General features: G+C 48.4%; 2 protein-coding genes across 4 annotated transcripts in view; one reads left to right on the forward strand and one right to left on the reverse strand.

Moving 5' to 3' along the window:
• The window catches only part of MAP3K6 (mitogen-activated protein kinase kinase kinase 6), a 68,715-nt gene extending 53,365 nt beyond the window's left edge, over window positions 1–15,350 (forward strand). The window contains exons 22-29 of the mRNA XM_054998829.1: window positions 6,184–6,355; window positions 7,214–7,387; window positions 8,667–8,772; window positions 9,105–9,372; window positions 11,012–11,121; window positions 11,911–12,023; window positions 13,285–13,361; window positions 15,223–15,350. Coding sequence (XP_054854804.1) covers window positions 6,184–6,355; window positions 7,214–7,387; window positions 8,667–8,772; window positions 9,105–9,372; window positions 11,012–11,121; window positions 11,911–12,023; window positions 13,285–13,361; window positions 15,223–15,301 — 1,099 coding nt within the window. The 3' untranslated portion in view covers window positions 15,302–15,350. The remainder of the gene's footprint in view (window positions 1–6,183; window positions 6,356–7,213; window positions 7,388–8,666; window positions 8,773–9,104; window positions 9,373–11,011; window positions 11,122–11,910; window positions 12,024–13,284; window positions 13,362–15,222) is intronic.
• The window catches only part of SYTL1 (synaptotagmin like 1), a 44,130-nt gene continuing 40,683 nt past the window's right edge, over window positions 14,811–18,257 (reverse strand). For all 3 annotated transcript variants that reach the window (XM_054998832.1, XM_054998831.1, XM_054998833.1), the window contains exon 15: window positions 14,811–16,384. In XM_054998832.1, the coding sequence (XP_054854807.1) occupies window positions 16,245–16,384 (140 nt within the window). In that variant the 3' untranslated portion in view covers window positions 14,811–16,244. The remainder of the gene's footprint in view (window positions 16,385–18,257) is intronic.

Genomic DNA, 18,257 nt, shown 5'->3' on the forward strand with positions numbered 1-18,257 from the left:
GGCTTGGAGGGTGGAACCAGTAACAAAATGGTGGCTTGTACAAGAATTACAATGTTTCCGAGCAGATCTGCCATGCTTCGATGGGGAAACCTTTCCTCTGCTGTTTTCCCCAAGCAAACCATCACTCCAAATTGTAGCTTGCCTTGCAGGGGGAAAATATACAGTTACTCTATGATATTTTCCCTGGAAGAGGTAAAAAGCAGTTTTGATGGAGGAGGAAAGAGTCCGTATCACTCTCCTTTCCCATCCAGAGCAAGGGTGCATCAAGGAGGAAGGGGGGGGGGAGGCAGATGGGAAAGGGTTTTGTTTCAGCATCCAAAGCAAAGGTGCAAATATACGTAGGCAGCTTCCTTGTTCAAGAGGAAAGGGAAGGATAAGAAATTGATTACAGCAGCACTGGAGGGAGGCTGGAGAACTACTTTTAATTGGAGTAGAATCACATCAAACCTTGTAAGGAAGTTTTTAAGGGAGGGATCAGTAGACTTATTCTTCCAGCCAGCAATATTCCAGGAGATGATGTTAAAATTAGGGGATGCTGGCTGGCTACTCAGTCATTCAGTTTCCACTATTTGATTAAGTGTCTCATTCTCGTCATGGAACACACTGTCATTTCTTCAAACTTTGCACTCTTATTTCCCTATGAGGACGTCTGGACTCTCTGATCCCTGACTCCGCCTCCACAGAGCAACTTCTTTTAATGGCTTGGAAATTGACCTTCTGCCTGCACATAGTCTATTCTGGCAGCAGGTCTCCGTGATCTTAGGAAGAGGTCTTGCACATCACCTCCTGCCTGATACTTGGGCGTGCTGGAGATTGAAACAGGGGCCTTCTGCGTTCGATGCTGAAAATGCGTTTGAGATTCTTCCCTCTCTGCCCTTCTAGCTCTAATTCAGGCAGGGCTGTCTTGGATGTTTGTGGTACACAATTGCTAGATCCACCATCGTGACACAAGAGAAATGCTCAGATGCAACATTCTGCGTCTTGTCCAAGCAACTGTTTGAAGCTTGGCCATTTGCACAGACTCTTGGGCCTCCCAAAAAGTTTGCAGAGGTTTTGTGTTTACTTTACGTTTCCCTCCTGCATCATATGGTTGCCAATTTTGGAAATAAAAATAACAGGTGGGGCGGAGAGAACTATGTTCTTCTAAGGTTTGCTGGAGGTGTGTGACCCCCCCCCCCCTGCTTTGATGGATGATCATACACACATGAGATGGGGCCACAGCAGATCAATTTGAAGGCCATCCAATCAACAATTGACAAACACAAAGAACACAAAAAAAACCCCTGCAGAGTAGATAACTCCAAGAAAGCGAGCCAAGCCAGTGACCACAGGACAAACTGTATGCATGGATTTATCTATACTCTGCTTTTCTTCACAATGGGGACCCAAAATGGCTTACAACATCATTCTCCTGTCACCTATTTTATTTTCACAACCACCCCGTGAGCTCAGGGCCAAGCTACACATGACGAATGACACTTGAACAGCAAGTGTATTTCTCCCTGTTCACTTGCCCTCCACTCAATCCACTTGCCGTTCAAGTTTCATTCGTCATGTGTAGTTTGGCCCTCAGTCAGGCTGAATGAGTGTGACTGGCCCAAGGTCGCCCAGCAGGCTGGTACCAGAATTAGTGTCCTTGTGAGTAAGAGAATTTGTGGGGGAATTAGCAAGCAAGGAAGACAGCTATGCGAGAGGCCGGTAACTATGGGATCTTGTGCGCCAGTGTCTACGAGGATCCTTTCCTCTAGAGAACCCTTTCAATAAGCAGGCAGATATTCAATCAAAAAGGGGTTTTTATTTAAAATATTACAGATCAATTGCATACAAAACACACAGCACACACACACAGAGCTAACTAGGAAAAAAAAACAGGGAGGAAAGTTGGAGAGAGTTGCAGAGTTGGTTTTATAGTTACCAGGTCCAGAAGATTGAGGGTGTCCAAGGGAGAGCAGCTTCAGTGACCAGCACTTCATGGCAAGAGGGAGAAGGGCTCAGACATGCCATCTGAGGGCGTGTGGAGGGTCCAGAACACACACACACTGAGCACATGGCAGGACAGTCATACATACTGTGTAACATGCTCTGAGGCAGGATTGAGAGTCTCTGCCCTAAAACAATGCCTTAATGGTTCTTCCCAGGGTGAGACAAAGGACTGGGAAACTGTCTCGAGGGTGAGACAATAAGGCTGGTGGACTGTCTCCAAGGTGGGACAATGAACAAGGAAGGTTTGATTAGGTCTTCCTGGGAGGAACTATAGGTGTAAAAAGATTATTTGATGACCCACGATGGCTGGATGGGTGAGGCTACAATAGGAGAGTGTGTAAAGGGTAGAATTGGCAGGGTGTGTGAATGGATTCATCCAAGTACCTCTGGAGACCTCCATTGTTCTATGGTTATGCACAAACTCTGGGGTGGGGGGCTAAGTTAGTCTTAATTCTATTCTCATATTCCAGTACTTTTCACTCTCCTGCCTAGCCAGGCAACTTGTCTGTGTTTTAAACATATGAGCAGAGGGGCTTATGATATTGCCATATTCATAAGCCTTAATATCGTTAGGGCAAGTATGGCCACTTACAATTCTTCCATGGCAGAGTGGGGATTTGAACCTGGTTTCTCCAGATTCTCGTCTGACACTCTAACTGCTACACCACACTGGATTACAAGTTTACATGGTCAAGGAGTTAAGGCAGACCTGTGCGCTCTCTTGTATTTACTCTTGTATTTACACACACACACAAATATAACAAGAGCAATATATGGGTCCAGTAATTCCTTACACACCAACTAGATTTCCAGGGTATGAGGTTTCCAAAGTCAGAGCTCCCTTTGTCAGATACAAGGAATGGAAAAAAGAAGTCCTTATAATCCAGGCAGAGGTTGGGCAGTAGCACCTTAGGTGGCACTAGACCTAAATCTTGCCCTTCCACTATAGACCAACATGGCTACCCACCTGAAACAAACGTAGCAGAGATGCTTTACTGTGCAATTTGGATCATCTTATTTCCCACAGATGGTGGATTTGTGGATGGGTGAGAGGACTAGAATGGCCAGGGGCTCATCTCAAGAAGGTGGAGTTGGTTGGTTGACCTGTCTGTGGGTCCTGGAGATGCTCCGCCACAGTTGCCCTGGCACTGCCACATACCTTGCGTGGGCTGCTCACTGCCCGTCTGCGCATGCGCCTCTTGCTCCTTAAACCTTCCCACCCCTCCCATCTGTGCTGCCTCCAGTACAGTCCTTGGAAGCAACCAGAACATGGCAGTCCATGTTACCATGTTAAATTTGCAGACACAGTCAAACAGCTCTGCCACCTGGCCCAGCCTCCCCGCTGTCCAGGAATGCTTGGACTATGCAGGAAAAGGGGGAAATGTTTTTAAATAAAACCAGTATGTTACTTGGACTGTGGGTGGAGGGGGACAGCCTTCCAACTGTCTGATCTGGCAAAGTAGCCAAGCGAAACAGTACAGAAGGATTAACCAAAATGACACTACTTCTGCTGCCTGTGCAGAATGGGGCCTGGTTCATACATGCAGAGGAGATGGTTGGATAGGGGGGTGGGGCCATGGTTCAGTGGGTTTGCATGCAGAAGGTCCCAGGTTGAATCCTCAGCATCTCCAGTAAAATATAATAAAGTAGGAGATAATGTGTAAAACCTCCACCTGAGACCCAGTCAGAGGAGATTGACCTTGACAGACCAATGCAATGGTTATGGGTTCAGTACTGAAAAGGTAGAATGGACTGACCCATTCCAGACTGTCAGGTAGATGGTCACATTTTGGAATGCCGCCTTATGCTTTAAAACTCCCTGAAAGTAGAAAACAAGCACAGAAATGTAAACCTTGTGTCATGTCGTTGCTAACTTACTATTTGCATGAAGTTTTTAAGAAATGCAAAACAACATTCAGAACTGATGTATTGTCGAAGGCTTTCACGGCTGGAGAACGATGGTTGTTGTGGGTTTTCTGGGCTGTATTGCCGTGGTCTTGGCATTGTAGTTCCTGACGTTTCGCCAGCAGCTGTGGCTGGCATCTTCAGAGGTGTAGCACCAAAAGACAGAGATCTCTCAGTGTCACAGTGTGGAAAAGATGTTGGCAGTGGGGTGGCAGGAGGGGTGGGGTTGAGCTGAGTCATCCTGTAAGAGTTTCCCAGGGTGTGGAATGCTAATGGAGGGAGTCTCCTACAGGAAAAGTGTTTTTGCCATATATCAAAGGAATTACTGATCAGATGGGAAAGCTTATGAAAAAGCATAACCTTCAAGCAGTATTCAGACCCACCCGAAAAATACAACGGATGCTACGATCAGCAAAAGACAGTAGAGACCCCCTCACCTCTGCAGGAGTATACCGTATACCCTGCAGCTGTGGACAAGTTTACATCGGGACCACAAAGCATAGCATCCAGACAAGAATAAAAGAACATGAAAGACACTGCAGACTTGGACAACCTGAAAAATCAGCAGTGGCTGAACATAGCCTAACTCAAACAGGGCACAGTATCTTATTCCAGGACACCAAAATACTGGACAACACTTCCAACTACTTTGTCAGACTGCACAGGGAAGCCATTGAAATTCACAAGCATAAGCAAAACTTCAACAGGAAAGAAGAAACCTTAAGAATGAACAGAGCATGGTTTCCAGTTCTGAAAAACACCAGGCCAACAAAACACTCTACACCCGACAATAGCCCTGCAGAGAAGATTAGCACATCAAGTACCAATCCATATGCAAAAGAACCTCCTCAGGATACAGTGAAGCCTCCCGCCATTAGCATTCCACACCCTGGGAAACTCTTACAGGATGACTCAGCTCAACCCCACCCCTCCTGAGTAGATATAAATGACCTGCCAACATCTTTTCCACACTGTGACACTGAGAGATCTCTGTCTTTTGGTGCTACACCTCTGAAGATGCCAGCCACAGCTGCTGGCGAAACATCAAGAACTACAATGCCAAGACCACGGCAATACAGCCCGGAAAACCCACAACAACCATTCAGAACTGAAATCCTTCATCTGCTGTCTGAAGTAGTACAGTTCATTCTGCCATGTTACTCGCATCTCATTCTCTTCCACGCATGAACCGCCACAGCTGCTGGCGAAACATCAGGAACTACAATGCCAAGACCACGGCAATACAGCCCGGAAAACCCACAACAACCATTCAGAACTGAAATCCTTCATCTGCTGTCTGAAGTAGTACAGTTCATTCTGCCATGTTACTCGCATCTCATTCTCTTCCACGCATGAACCATCACACAAGGGGTCCCACATTGATGTCAGAGAAGCAAAGGAAGAGTTTGAGCACCATCTGGTGGCTATTTCTTGTCACTGCCACCCCTGATATTTTTTAAAATCACACAGAAAACATAAAACAGGCATCTAGTGATACCTTAAAGACTAACAAATTTTATTGAAGCATAAATTCATTCCGGTTTGTTATCTATAGTACAGGAGGTGATATGATAACCATCCTGGAAGGTGACTTTCTATTCATGATTAATTTATAGTACACAATGGGGTAAATCCAGGTTTTGTAACTTGGAGCTGCCAAAGATTCCCACTTTCCACATTTTACTGCTTTTAAAAACTCAGAGCGGAACTACAAGTGACATCTGACACAGATTGGACACTTGTCAGCTTCCCTCAAGTTTTGATGGGAAATGTAGGCAGCTTGGCGGAATGTTGGACAAGTGACAGTTGAAAAGTCCATTGGACAGCAGTCGGAGAGCCAAGCTGCAAGACCAGGACGCCTACATTTCCCATCAAAACTTGAGGGAAGCTGACTAGTGTCCAACCTGTGTCAGGCGTCACTTGTGGTCCTGCTCTCATTGTCTTTACCACGTTCCAGGAAAAATTTCAGACTTTAACTCTACCCAGCCCCTCCAAATTAAATGACCAAAGCATTAAAAACACAAACGCACAACAAACATTAAAGCATCATACAAAACAAAAATTAGTCCCGAAACAGCCAAAAGGTGAAGGCGATCCTTTCCCCCTTCTCCTGAGCCCCACCGGCAAGCAAAAGAGGTGACCCCCCTACCGCCACCTCTCCCAGAGTGAAGGGGGAGACTTTCTACTATCCCTCTGGCATTGGCAGGAACAGAGACTCCAAGCATTTTTGTTCTGTCCCTTGATGGGGGTCCAAGCCCTGCCCTCGACCCCGGCCTTACCGCTGTATCTGCACAGGACCCCAGAGGAACTGTTCAACGGTGACCTCAACCTCTCCTCTTCCTCCCACGAGGAGAGTGGCTGCTTGTTCTTGCTGAAGAAAGATAGTGAGCGGAGAGCCACACTCCACAAAGTCTTGACAGAGGAGCTGCCCAGTATCGCGTCCACCATACACAAGGCCCAGGACCAGGTAAGCCCTGCCCGTCCTTGCCGTGGGCTTATTGGGCAGGCAGATCCTGACTCCTGGCCCCGGACGCAGCCATCCATTTGACGTCAAGTGTGTGCAAAAGCCAACAGCCTGAGTCTGGACGGACCATTTCACTCATCGAGGTAGCAGGTTTCGAGCAGAGATGGCACATTCCCGGTGCCCGAGAGCCTTTAGCAGGAGATGCCAGGGCTTGAACCTGGCTCTTTCTGGAGGTGCACAACCCCACACAGTCTTTCCCAAAAGGCATTTTGTGGGGAATACAACTCCAGTGCATTCTGTGGCTTTTTGGACAGCACATGGGTAACCATGTAACTATCAAATCCAAACCTAGAGTAGGAGGGGTCAGTTTGGGCAGGAAACCTGTTTATATTGCTGATTTGGCCTAGCTGAGGGAAGCTGGAGATACTGGGGGATTGGGACATGGCCATCACTTGAAGGAAGTTCTCATCAAGTTGATGGGCAATCGATTCAGGAGAAACACAATTCTTCTTTGCTCGAGGAGCGATTAAATTGTGGAATTGGCTGCCTGTAGACGTAGTGATGGCCACCAGCGCAGGTGGCTTTTAAAGGGGACTAGAAAGGTGCTTGGAGAAGAAGTTTCTCTCTCGCTACTAGGCGTGGTGGCCAAAGCAGGCCTCTGAATCTCAGCGCTAGTCGGCAGGGGGGGCCTTGGCCTTGACCCTGCTTGTTGGTTGCTAGGTGAGACAGAATACTGGACTAGATGGGTCAGGGGTCTCCTGCAGCGCTCCTCTCACGTTCCTCTTCCTGAAGCCTTGGCTATCAACACATTTCAAGGCCTTTTGTATTCCTGACTGGGCGCCTTTTTTTCTCCGCCTTCAGAGCCCGTTGTCGTTGGAACATATCTCCCAGCTGGTGTCCACCCTCAAGAGCTACATTCGCTCTCCCAACCGCAAGCAGCTCACCCAGGACCTTCTTCGGCTCCAAGCCCACTTGCAAGCAGATCAGCTGAGCCTTTATCACCTGCAGGCTCCGCTCTTCACCTTCCAAGACACGGTGAGTGTGCTGGGTAGATGAGCCAGGCATCCCTAACAAGAGAGTCTCAGACATTCACCACGGGGAGCATCTGGAAATTGGGGCCGCCAAGAGGGGACAGGATGTCAGGGTCCCTGGGGGCCCACGGAGCCAATCGTAGGACTTGTTTTTTTGTGGTTCTTGGGTGATATTGCTGGGGGCTCCCTGTCCAGGGGCTCTCAGCAGCCCTGCCTAAAGTGATGAGGATGCCTTGGCTACCCCACTCAATTTTCCTTTTGAAAAGCAAGTATCTTATTCCTTTCTCTAGTGGGAACATAAGAAAAATATTCCACCCAATTGCTTACGAAGAAGTAAACCGTCCCCTGCCTCCCAGCATTCTGGCCAATGGGGACATAGGGCTAGTGTGGTGTTGTGGTTAGAGTGTTGGGCTAGGATCTGCAAGACTCATGTTCGAATCCCCATTCTGCTGTGGAAGCTCACTGGGTGACCTTGTGCCAGTCACACACTTGCAGCGCAACATACCTCACAGGGTGGCGGTTGTGAGGATAAAATAGAAGACAGGAGCACAATGTTACAAGAGAGTCAGTTTGGTGTAGTAGTTAAGAGCGACGGAAGTCTAATCTGGACAACCAAGTTTGATTCCCCACTCCTCCACTTGAAGCCAGCTGGGTGACCTTGGGTCAGTCACAGCTCTCTCAGAGCTCTCTCAGCCCCACCCACCTCACAGGGTGCTTGTCATAAGGATAGCAACACACTTTGTAAACCACTCTGAGTGGGCCTTAAGTTGTCCTGAAGGGCAGTATATAAATAGAACATTGTTGTTATTGTTGTTATTATAAGGCCCTTTGGATCCCCATTGGGGAGAAAAGAAGGTTAGAAATATCTAAATCCAAATTAAAATGGATTAGCAGGCACTGTAAATAAATTAAGAAACGAGTTCCAAGTACTGATTTTTTAAGGTTGTGTTTAATATACTGGTGCACCTTTAAATGCCGAGCTGCCTGTATTGATGTTCTGCAGTGATACCCCTATGATCACCTGCATGTGGTATACCCTTCAGCTTCCACATTGCAGGATAGCCACTTATGGACCTGGAATATTCCTGCATTCAAAAAAGGCTTCGTTTAGCTTTGATAGTTCTTCCAGCGTGTTGGTAGTGGGGCTTTGAGGGGTTGCTTATGTGTGGTTCAGTGTACTGCAGTTGGCTGCAGCCAGGGTGGCAGAAAGAGTGTCCACCTGACGCCATTGGGAAGAGGGATGCTCAGCCCACCTTGTGCATGTCCTTTCCTACCTCCTACAGGTAAAGCAGGCGCTGAGGAGGCTCCAGATCAAGCCACATTGGGTGTTTGCACTGGATAACCTCATGGGGCAAGCAGTCCAGGCAGTTTTCACTGTCCTCTTAACAGGTAGGATGGGAGCAAGAAAGTTTGATGGGGGGGGGGGGGTCTGTCCCGGGAGAGCTGGACTCCTGTGGAGAGACGAGTGTAAAAGATGAAATAGTTCAGTTCTAGGCTTGAATTTGTGTGTGTGTATGTGTGTCTTGGGGTGTACCCTAGAATCCTGCAATTTTTTAACTTTAAAAAAAACACAGCTTCCATAACTGGGGAATCGGGGTGCCTGGGCTCTACTCTAAGACAGGCATGCCATATGTGAGGATTGGACTTCCAAGTGAGCCATTGGAAGCTTAGCCCTGTCTACAGCGCCACAGCCCCTCGTCATCTTATCTTGTCTCTGGCAGAGCTCAAAGTGAAGCCGTGGCTCTCGCAGGGGGAAGGCTGTGAACTCCCAGTCAATGAAGAAGAAGAGGAGGAAGGGGCGCTTTTGACGGAGGAAGAGCCATGCACACATAAAAACCATGGCAGCGGCACGGCTAAGGGCAGTTTAGACACGCCAAGTTCTGGAATTGACACTGGCAGCAACGGGAGCTGGCTGGACTCCCGGCATCCCCTGAAGGGCCGCGGGCCCCTCCTTGCCCAGCTGAGCCACCTGCAGGCGGAGACACAAAGGTAAGCCTTTTGATAGATTCGAGTAGGAGAAGGTGCGCAGGATGGGGGAAGTGGATCCTTTTCCCCTTTGGGGTGATTTGGGCAACAGTGTTGGTCACTGGCAGGGCCATAGCAGACTTTCCTTGTTGGAAACTTTTTTTTACAAAATGATCAGCAAGGGCAAGAACCTGCCCACTACCCAATTTTTTACTTTTATTTATGTCATTTATAGTCCACCTTTCTCACTAGGACTCAAGGCAGATTACAAAGCACAGGACAATTTAAATCAACAGGAATGGCACATCCAGCAAACAGAACGATAGTGGTTTGGATTGCAGAAATCTGGAATCAGCCAGAAATCTGAAAACAGAACTGAAGCAAAGCATGAGTTTTAGCATACGATTTAAATGATGCAAAAATTACATAATAGGATCCTGCTTACAGCAACAGGCAGTTCAAGCTATACACAGTAGTATAGACCACAGTCCCTAAACCATTTTGTACTGTAGAACCCTGTTACCTGGGCAGAAAAGCTCTCTTGAATAATTTAGTTTTGCATAGTTTGTAGAAAGCCGGGAGAGCGGGAGCTGTTCTGACCTCATTCCACAAGGTGGGGGCCACAAAAGAGAGTGCATGTGTACATGGCAGTTGTTGATTTTGCTCATTGGCACCTGCAGAAGATGAGCAAAGCTGTTGTGGGAGTTCCGCACAATATGAGAGACCAAGGCCATGAAGGGCCTTGTATGTGACAGTACCTTAAATTGAGCCTGGTAACTAATGGAGTGACGGCCGAATGGGAGTAGTATGCACGCTCCGTCTATCTCCTGATAATAGTCGAGCCACAGAATTCTGCACCAACTGCAGTTTCCAGGTGGATTTTGAGGGCAATCAGTAATGCATTTACAGTGGTCTGGTCTCAGTGTTACTGGATGAACACATCCAGGTGTTCAGATTAGTTGTGACAAAATAGGGAGCAATCTTCTGGGCCACACTCAGTTTGAAAAATGGTAAAGACTCCAGTAGCACCTTTAAGACGAACCAACTTTATTGTAGCATAAGCTTTCGAGAACCCCAGCTGTCTTTGTCAGATGTGAAGACAGCTGTGGTTCTCAAAAGCTTATGCAACAATAAAGTTGGTTCATCTTAAAGGTGCTACTGGACTCGATTATTTTGCAACTGCGGACTAACACGGCTAACTCCTCTGGATCTATGACTCAGTTTGAAGTTTCTGCACCTGTATTAACTTGCTTCTCCATCAGTAATAACCCCAAGGCTCTCAACTGAGTCAGCCAGGGTCAACTGAACCCCATCGGAAGTGGGGAGGACAATGTCCTTGAAGATCTCCACCTTCCCAGCCAGCATTAACTCTTTCTTTTCAGGGTTTAGTTTCAATTTGTTCACTCTCAGCCAATTAACTAAGCAGCAATTCAGGTCCCCTAAAGCATCATCAAGAGGATTTGGATAAGGATATAGACAGAGTTGGATGTCTTTAGCACACTGATGACAACCAACCCCAAAACTATGGATGTTCTGGTTAGGAGAACGGCGGTCGTCTTTTTTGGTTCAATGTCTAAAAAGGACACATCCCCCAGCAGGCCAACCGTTACGGACATGCAAAGTGGGGGCAGGGGCTATTCTCTGATCTTTACTCTCTTGCCAGGTTGCAGTGGGAACTGTTGAAGAAGGAGCGTGAATGCCAGAGACTCCTGCATGAGGCACTGCAGAGGGTGGAACAGGACACCTGGGTTCTAAGAAGGGCCAAGCCGCTAGGTGAGGTCATTGGAGATGGAAAGCTCAGGCTGGAAATTGTCCCCCAGCTTGTTGCATAACGGGGCAATTGTCCTCAGGGCTGTGCATTGATTATGCTGAACAAGTGGGAACTGAGCAGGTAATGCAAAAAAGCTTAATTCTGCCACCTGCTGCCCTGATGCAGATACCGGCTATCTTACTTCGCCTAATTTTGGGTTGGCTGATCAGAATGGGGAGTGGGGCCAGGGTTATGAAGCCCAACCTCCAACTCTCGGAAATCCTCATTCAGCCATTGCGGTGGCTGAGAAGGTTTCATCAGGCACTGCCACTTCCTTTTGAACACATTTGTAGCCATGACGGCTAGAAACTTGTTCTGTAAATGAAAGCAGCTATCTTTAACATGCTACATTCTGTGGAATCCTATGCACACACCTCTGGCATACAGAGCACAAGGAGTAGATCTTAATGCCATGTTCATCCGTGCACAGCCAACCCCTCAGTCATTCTCCTCCCCAAGTCTGGGTCATTGACAATTGCAGGGCCAATTCTCCATTACAGGGATGGGAGGCCAGCTGCCACTGGGAACCAAATTGCTGCACAATGTAAGGAGTTGTTGGAAAGAATTTAGATGGGAACATCTCAGCATCATAGCAGAAACTATGATAGCTAAATGAAGCCTCCAGGCTCAGAGGCTGTATATCTGAATATTAGCTTCCCAGAATCATTCAGCTGTTCTCTGTGGAGCAACGAGAAAGCCTGATCCACCACACCTTTCCTTGCACCTCCCCTTCCGCTCCCCTCCCCCCACAGGCATCTCTAGCTCTCCCCTGCTTCATCTGTGGAAAAGGGAAGAAGAGTCTGTAGACCCCCTCCTGGTGGAATGGTTGGAGCAGCATGAGGTTGACAGAGACACCATCGCGAAGGTAAGTTGCCTTTATTATCCCCTGGGGATGTACCAGCTCCTGGCTGCAGGACATCTGCCTTGTCTCTGTTCCATGTTAAATGGGAACGTGGAGACATCTTGGTGCTAGCCGGCTTAGCCCCTGACCTCTTAGAAGGGAACCCCCTGTTTGCAGAACCATCACTTCCAAGGCAAACCCCTTTCCCAAACGATAAGGCCCTGCTGATCTTTGTTGCTGTTGCAGAGGCAGGCCTGAAAGCGTGCAAATGCACTTTGTCAGACCATCAAGCCCTCATGGTCTTCTCTGACTGCCTGCAGCTGTCCAGAGTCTCAGGCAGAGTCTCCCACATCACCAGCAGCCCAGTCGTTCTAACTGAAGACGCCAAGGATTGCAGCTGGGATCTTCTGCACAAAGCACATGCTCTGCCATGGAGCCGCGGCCCCTCCCCTGTGACAGTAGCTCTGTTTGCCTGTTACAGTGAATACATGTATAAGGTTGCTGACTCCAGCTTGGGAAATTCTGAGAGATTTTGGGGTAGTATTTGGGAAGGGCAGGATGCTCAGTGGAGATGTGATGCCGAAGATGGATCTTTGTAGGCTGGAGATCAGGTGGAATTCTGGGAGAACATGGCCTCACTTGAACCCAGCTCATGTACAACCCGCATGTTTGTACATCTTACATCTGTTTGTAAGGATGAGCCAAGGTGTGTTCACTTTACAAATGGAACCAGGGACCAGTACATGGATAAATGGGAAGTTTAAATCATGTAATCAGCTGTACATGCATTGAAGGTAACATGAAAATTAACACACACATTAAGAACAATCAAGTGTGAACTGTACACAGATTGCACATGCACTCTCTGTAACTTGTGAATAGTGTGGGGAAATGGTCTTTGTAGATGCACGCAGCGGAGCACAGCCAGGCCCTTTGCAGCCTCTTGGCATTCCTGATCAGGAGGCACAACCTTCAAAATGCAGCCCCTACCGAAGGCAATTTCAGGTGTCTTGGTGACTCTGGTTCAGCCTCCACGAATTTTTCTGTCTTGATTGGGCTGTGCTTAACTGCCCAAGGTTGTCGCCATCGACTTCAAAAGGACATGCAACACACACACAACCACTTTTAGCTCTAGAGGCACTTTCTGTAACTCAGGCTGGGGACGAGTGCCCAACTAGGAACCAGAGAAACTCCTGGGGGACTTGCCCCCCCCCCACTAGAGAGATTCTGTTGCCACCCTCACTCTGGCCAACTGCCACCAATGCTTCTTTCCCCTTCTTCTCAGCTCATGGACCACGGCTTCACCCTGCCCATCTTGCTGAACTGTGCTACCCAAGACGACCTCCGGTATATCTGCATCAGGTAGGGATGCAGACCTTGCTAAGACTTAACTCTTCCCCCAGCTAAGGGCCCTAATCTTCCTCCTGGGTGTATCTTGCTTATAATCAAAGATTAAGTAAATACATCAAAGGGTTGCTCATCAGAGGCTTTCCCCCAACATGGTGTGAAGAAAGTGGATAGAAACGTTCTTTCCTCCCCAAAAGGGTGTTTGAAAGAGAGCCAAATGGGATCGGTGTACAGCAGCGGAATTCCTCTCATCGTTAGAAGCTGAGGAGCCGTCTGCAGGGGAGGGGTGTGGCCTGCCAGCCCTGCATGAAACTAGACCTGGACTAGATGGGCCTTCGGTCTGCTCCGGAAGGGCTACTCTTTGGACACGGCATGTAGTGGCGTACAGCAGGCACCTAGCAGCCCGATGTGGCTCGGAGCTGCAGCCATGGGAAAGGGATCTCTACTCCCCTGCAGGCTCTTCCACCTATCAAAAAACTTCCCCTCCCTCTTTTAAGCACCTGGTAGGTGGGGGAAAGAGCTGGTACCCAAATTAAATCGGTCTTTAAAAAAAACCTCTACCAGGGTTAAAGCAGCCCTGGGTGAAGGGGTAGGGTTTTTCAACTAACCGAACAGCATAAAGTTAACCAGCAGCACAGTTCCAATTCATATTCTTGCCTCCTTCCCTCCACTTTTTGCAGCTAATTGTGCCACCCTAAGCAGAGTCACACCCTTGTAAGAGCATTGATTTCAGTGGACTTTGAAGGGTGTAACTATGGCTAAAGATTGCACTGTAACTTACACACTGGAGGAACCAATCCAATATTGTGGGTAACTGCGGTGCTCAGTCCTAAAGCAAAATGAAATCTCTGTGGTCAGAGGCAGCATGTCTGAGAATGCCCAATAGGAGAAACTGGCAAGAAGGGAAGGGGTGGGGGCGATAACAAACAGGGCTGCCGCCAAAACCAGATGGCTGGCTTTAGAAGGGACGTTGCCTAACCCAGTAGGGCAATTATTAAAAGGTTCCCCATTAGGAGCGTCTAAAGTGTTGATCCTTTATATGATCTCTGTGGGTGCCACAGTGCTGATGTTTTTTCTGGCATGCACTTCCTTCGCCTCCCAAAGAGCCAGTCAATCCTGACTTCTTTCCACCTCAGTGGAGCAGGAGGCGTTTCAGAAGAGACCTTTATGAATCCAAAGAGCCCAAATTTGGAAACGGCTGCCTCTGTCATAAGACCTGGGCTTATGAACAGTACTATCGTTTTGCACCCAGCCCTGCTGGCAGCCCTTTTAATTGCCCCTGCCCACCATCACAGCAGCCCTTTTATGAGTGGCCCCACCCACCCTCGGCAGCCATTTTGTTGGGGCATCCCATGACCTGTTCTCAAAATTCCAAGAGTGCCCACCTGTTCAAAATGTTGCCCCCCTCCCACTAAACCTTTTCTGCCCCTTTGCATCATGACAAAGCATCCAGACCTCAGGGAGCACGATAAGCAACCTACAGTTTATTTTAGTTGTGAAACAGAGGTGCAGTTCCCTTAGAAGGTAGGCTCGTAGCCTGTGACTCAAGTCTCCCCATCCTACAGAAGCCAGGTGCTGCCTCTTGAATTTGGGAGGAAAAAAACCAAATCATGGAAGTTGCTTAAGAGGTAGCACTTGATAGATGAGGACACTTCATTGGTGACAGCAGCTCTTCTTTGGGGCAGCTGTATTGTTTCCAGGGCCATCCACCTGGTTCTGGTCACATTTTGGAAGACAGGTCCAGAGAGCTTCTGTGCCCGTCACTCCCTTAACTGTGTCTGTGCCAGATTCCAAGGCATTGCAAGTCACATCAGCCTAACCAGCAAGAGGTTTCATGCGCCTGATTTTTCTCCTGATTTTTCTCTTCTTCTGGCAGAGGCGGAATGGTGTGCTGTATCTGGAGAGCCATCACAGAATATCGGCAAGCACTTGGCCAGCAGTCCGGAGCAGAGTGAGAGGGCACGGCTGACAGAATGCCTTCAGCTGTACGGACCCCATCATCGGTAGACTATATTCTTGTGAAACCGTAAGAAAGCTCGATGGCAGATTCCTCAACTCCCACCTTGCTTCAATGAGAGCTAGCTGCTTAAATCTCACCTGCCCTTTGGTCAGGAAAAGTGGCAGCGCCTCCTCCAGGCCCCCTCCTGCAAATAAGGCCTAAAGAAAACCGCGTATGGAGCCTGTTTCCATGGAAGCATCTCTGCCAACTTCCGCAGCTCTTTCTTGGACTCAGATGAGAGAAAGAGGGCAGAGGGTGTTTCTTCCACAGGCCTGGATTTTCAAGAAGGCAAAGGGATTCTGAACCAGGCTGCAGTATTACAAGCAGGCAGCCCCAGGCTAAGCAGCAAATGCTCCTCGCTGCCTACAAGCCTTGGCTTAGGGACCTTGCTCAGCAGCAGCAGTACAGCAGTAGAAAGAAGAAAAAATACAACCGTAGAAAGAGAGGACCTGTTTGGGGGCCTAACCTGACTAGCAGAAAGGAAGCAAGGACAGATGACCAAACAAGCAGAGGGTTTGGTTTCTCAACAGGCCGCCACCACGGACGGAGGTGTGCAGGAACGAGGAAGTTAATAAAAAAGAGGAAGTGATATTTGTCTGGGTTGACAAATCAGGGAGGGAAAAGAAACCGAAGGCAGCCCTAGCATCCTGTGGCTAACGTAAGAGGGAACGTGTGTTTGTTTTTCAACTTATCCCAACATCAGGCCGACAGGAACAGCCTCCGTCAGAGTCTGGAAGAGCAGGGGCCTTTAAACATGGGGGAGCAGCACTGCTGTATGCAGCTGGGTACCCTGGGAGGGCTCTGTGCTGCAGTGAGCTGCTAGAGATCTTAGGGAGTGTATCCATCGCGCACACACAACGCAAGGGTTCCATTGCAGACTGACCAGGGGAGGGGGAGGATTAAGTCCTGTGGCTCAAATTGGTCCGCAGAAGAAGTCCAGCTTCCACCCACTGCCCAGGCTGCTTGAATACCGTCTCCCAGATGTATCGCTCCTCCTCGGTTGAATCCATCCAAGGCACGGGTAGTCCATAGCTCTTGCCTGTGGTTAAAATATTGGGGGGTGGGGGGAATATGTCAGATCGTCATTTGATCAATCAAGGCAGATTCACAGAGGAGAAGTCCATCAACAGCTACCAGCCAGAGTGAGTAATGGAGACCTCTGTATTCAGAAGCAATCAACCTCTGAATACCAGTGCAGCGAGACTACATCAGGGGAAGGCCTTGGGCCTCTACACACGGTTTGTTGGCCACTGTGTGAAAGAGGGTGCTGGACCACCTGGGCCTCTGGGCTGATCCCGGAGGGTTCTTCTTCGTAATTTGGGATCAGTGGTGGCTAATGGATGCAAGGAATACTTTGACTCTCAACAGAGCTGAGAGTCTTACTTGTGTCAAGGGGAGACTTGTCTTTGGCCTGCTCCTGTAGGAAAATGAGGTGCGAGTCCCAGGGTGGTGGAGTGGTTAGAGCATCAGACTAGGATCTGGGAGACCTGGGTTTGAATCCCCACTCAGCCATGGGAGCTCACAGGGTGACCTTCCTCTCGCTCAACCTAACCTACCTTACAAGGTTGTTATTGTGAGGATGAAATGGAAGAGGGGAAGAAAGCATGATAAATACCAGCAGAATGGGCTGTGCCCTTTCAGACTGCAGACACCATGGCATTGTTTATGGAAATGTCCTTGATACTGATTGTACTAATCTCACGCTGTGTAATCCGCCTTGAGTCTCAGAAAGGCTGACTATAAATGACAAAAATAAAGGCTCAAGTGCTCCTGTACAGCAACAATTCGTTGCAAGAAGAAAAGTGAGTAGCACAGGGAGAAAAGGGGTTCTAGCCCATCTTTGCACGCTGTGCTATTTTTATGATTGCAAGGAGTTTATAATGTAGGGGAACACTTAGACATGGGATTGCCCACCTGCAAGCAGAAGCGGTACAGTCTTTTCCAGTAGCTTGGCTTTTGGCCATGCCAAAGCCGCTTGACTGCTGAGGATCTTGAAGACTCTCCCCAGAGCTGGGTGAAAAAGCCCAGAGGGGATGCATACACTTAGGGGAGCAGAAGTCAGCGGCTACCTGTCTCCCTCTGTTGTTGAATCTCTGTTTGTCTTACCACATAATTGTTCCCAGGAGATGGGGTGGGGGTGGTGTAGTAGGAATAATGATCAGCTCATAAGAAAAAAGTTGAGCAGCGATAATACAGTGGCAAGCAGCTCTACCGTCCTCTCCAGCTTTGGGCGCTTATCTCCCCAGAAGCCTTCTGAATTCAGAAGGCAGAATCTGGTTTGTATGCGGCTCCTTTTCACGCAAGGAGCAACTAGGAGCCAGGCCTGGCCTACGCAGGGTGCTAAATGAGATGCGCAAATGGATGAACACTGAACGCTTCACTCACCCATGTGAATACTCTCCATGAGTTAAAAAAAATGGCACACTGGGAGAAAAGGTTCTCTCCCAGCCCATCCCCTGCTTGTTTTAAAGAGAGGTCCCCTTCTCATGCACATACACCTACACAGGAATGACAACAACCTTCATGATCTCTCCGTCTCAGCCTCCTTCAAGTCCCTTCTGAACACACAAGTTTTCCCCAGGTGGAAACGAGAGATTGTTCAGAGACCCTTGCAAAGCCGCAGAGATTAGATTCAGGCTCTGTGCCCGTGGCTGGGGATAAAAGACTAGAGACTATAAGGGGAAGGGGGGGGAAGGTAATGTGAAATGATATACGAACAATGTAAGTTGCATATGCAACAGATGCTAAAAACCCGAATAAAAAGATATTTAAAAAAAAAAAAAGCCGCAAAGATTCCCTAGGACAGTTTGATTTGCAACTTGGGACGGGCAGAGGAAGTACAATCAGCACCAGGGCCTTGTAGATCTTCTAGTGCAGCCTTAATTGCAATACTGAGTACAGTCCTCGCTACT

This window comes from Eublepharis macularius, chromosome 15 (genome assembly GCF_028583425.1).
Source record: "Eublepharis macularius isolate TG4126 chromosome 15, MPM_Emac_v1.0, whole genome shotgun sequence".
In the NCBI taxonomy this organism is placed as follows: Eukaryota; Metazoa; Chordata; class Lepidosauria; order Squamata; family Eublepharidae; genus Eublepharis; species Eublepharis macularius.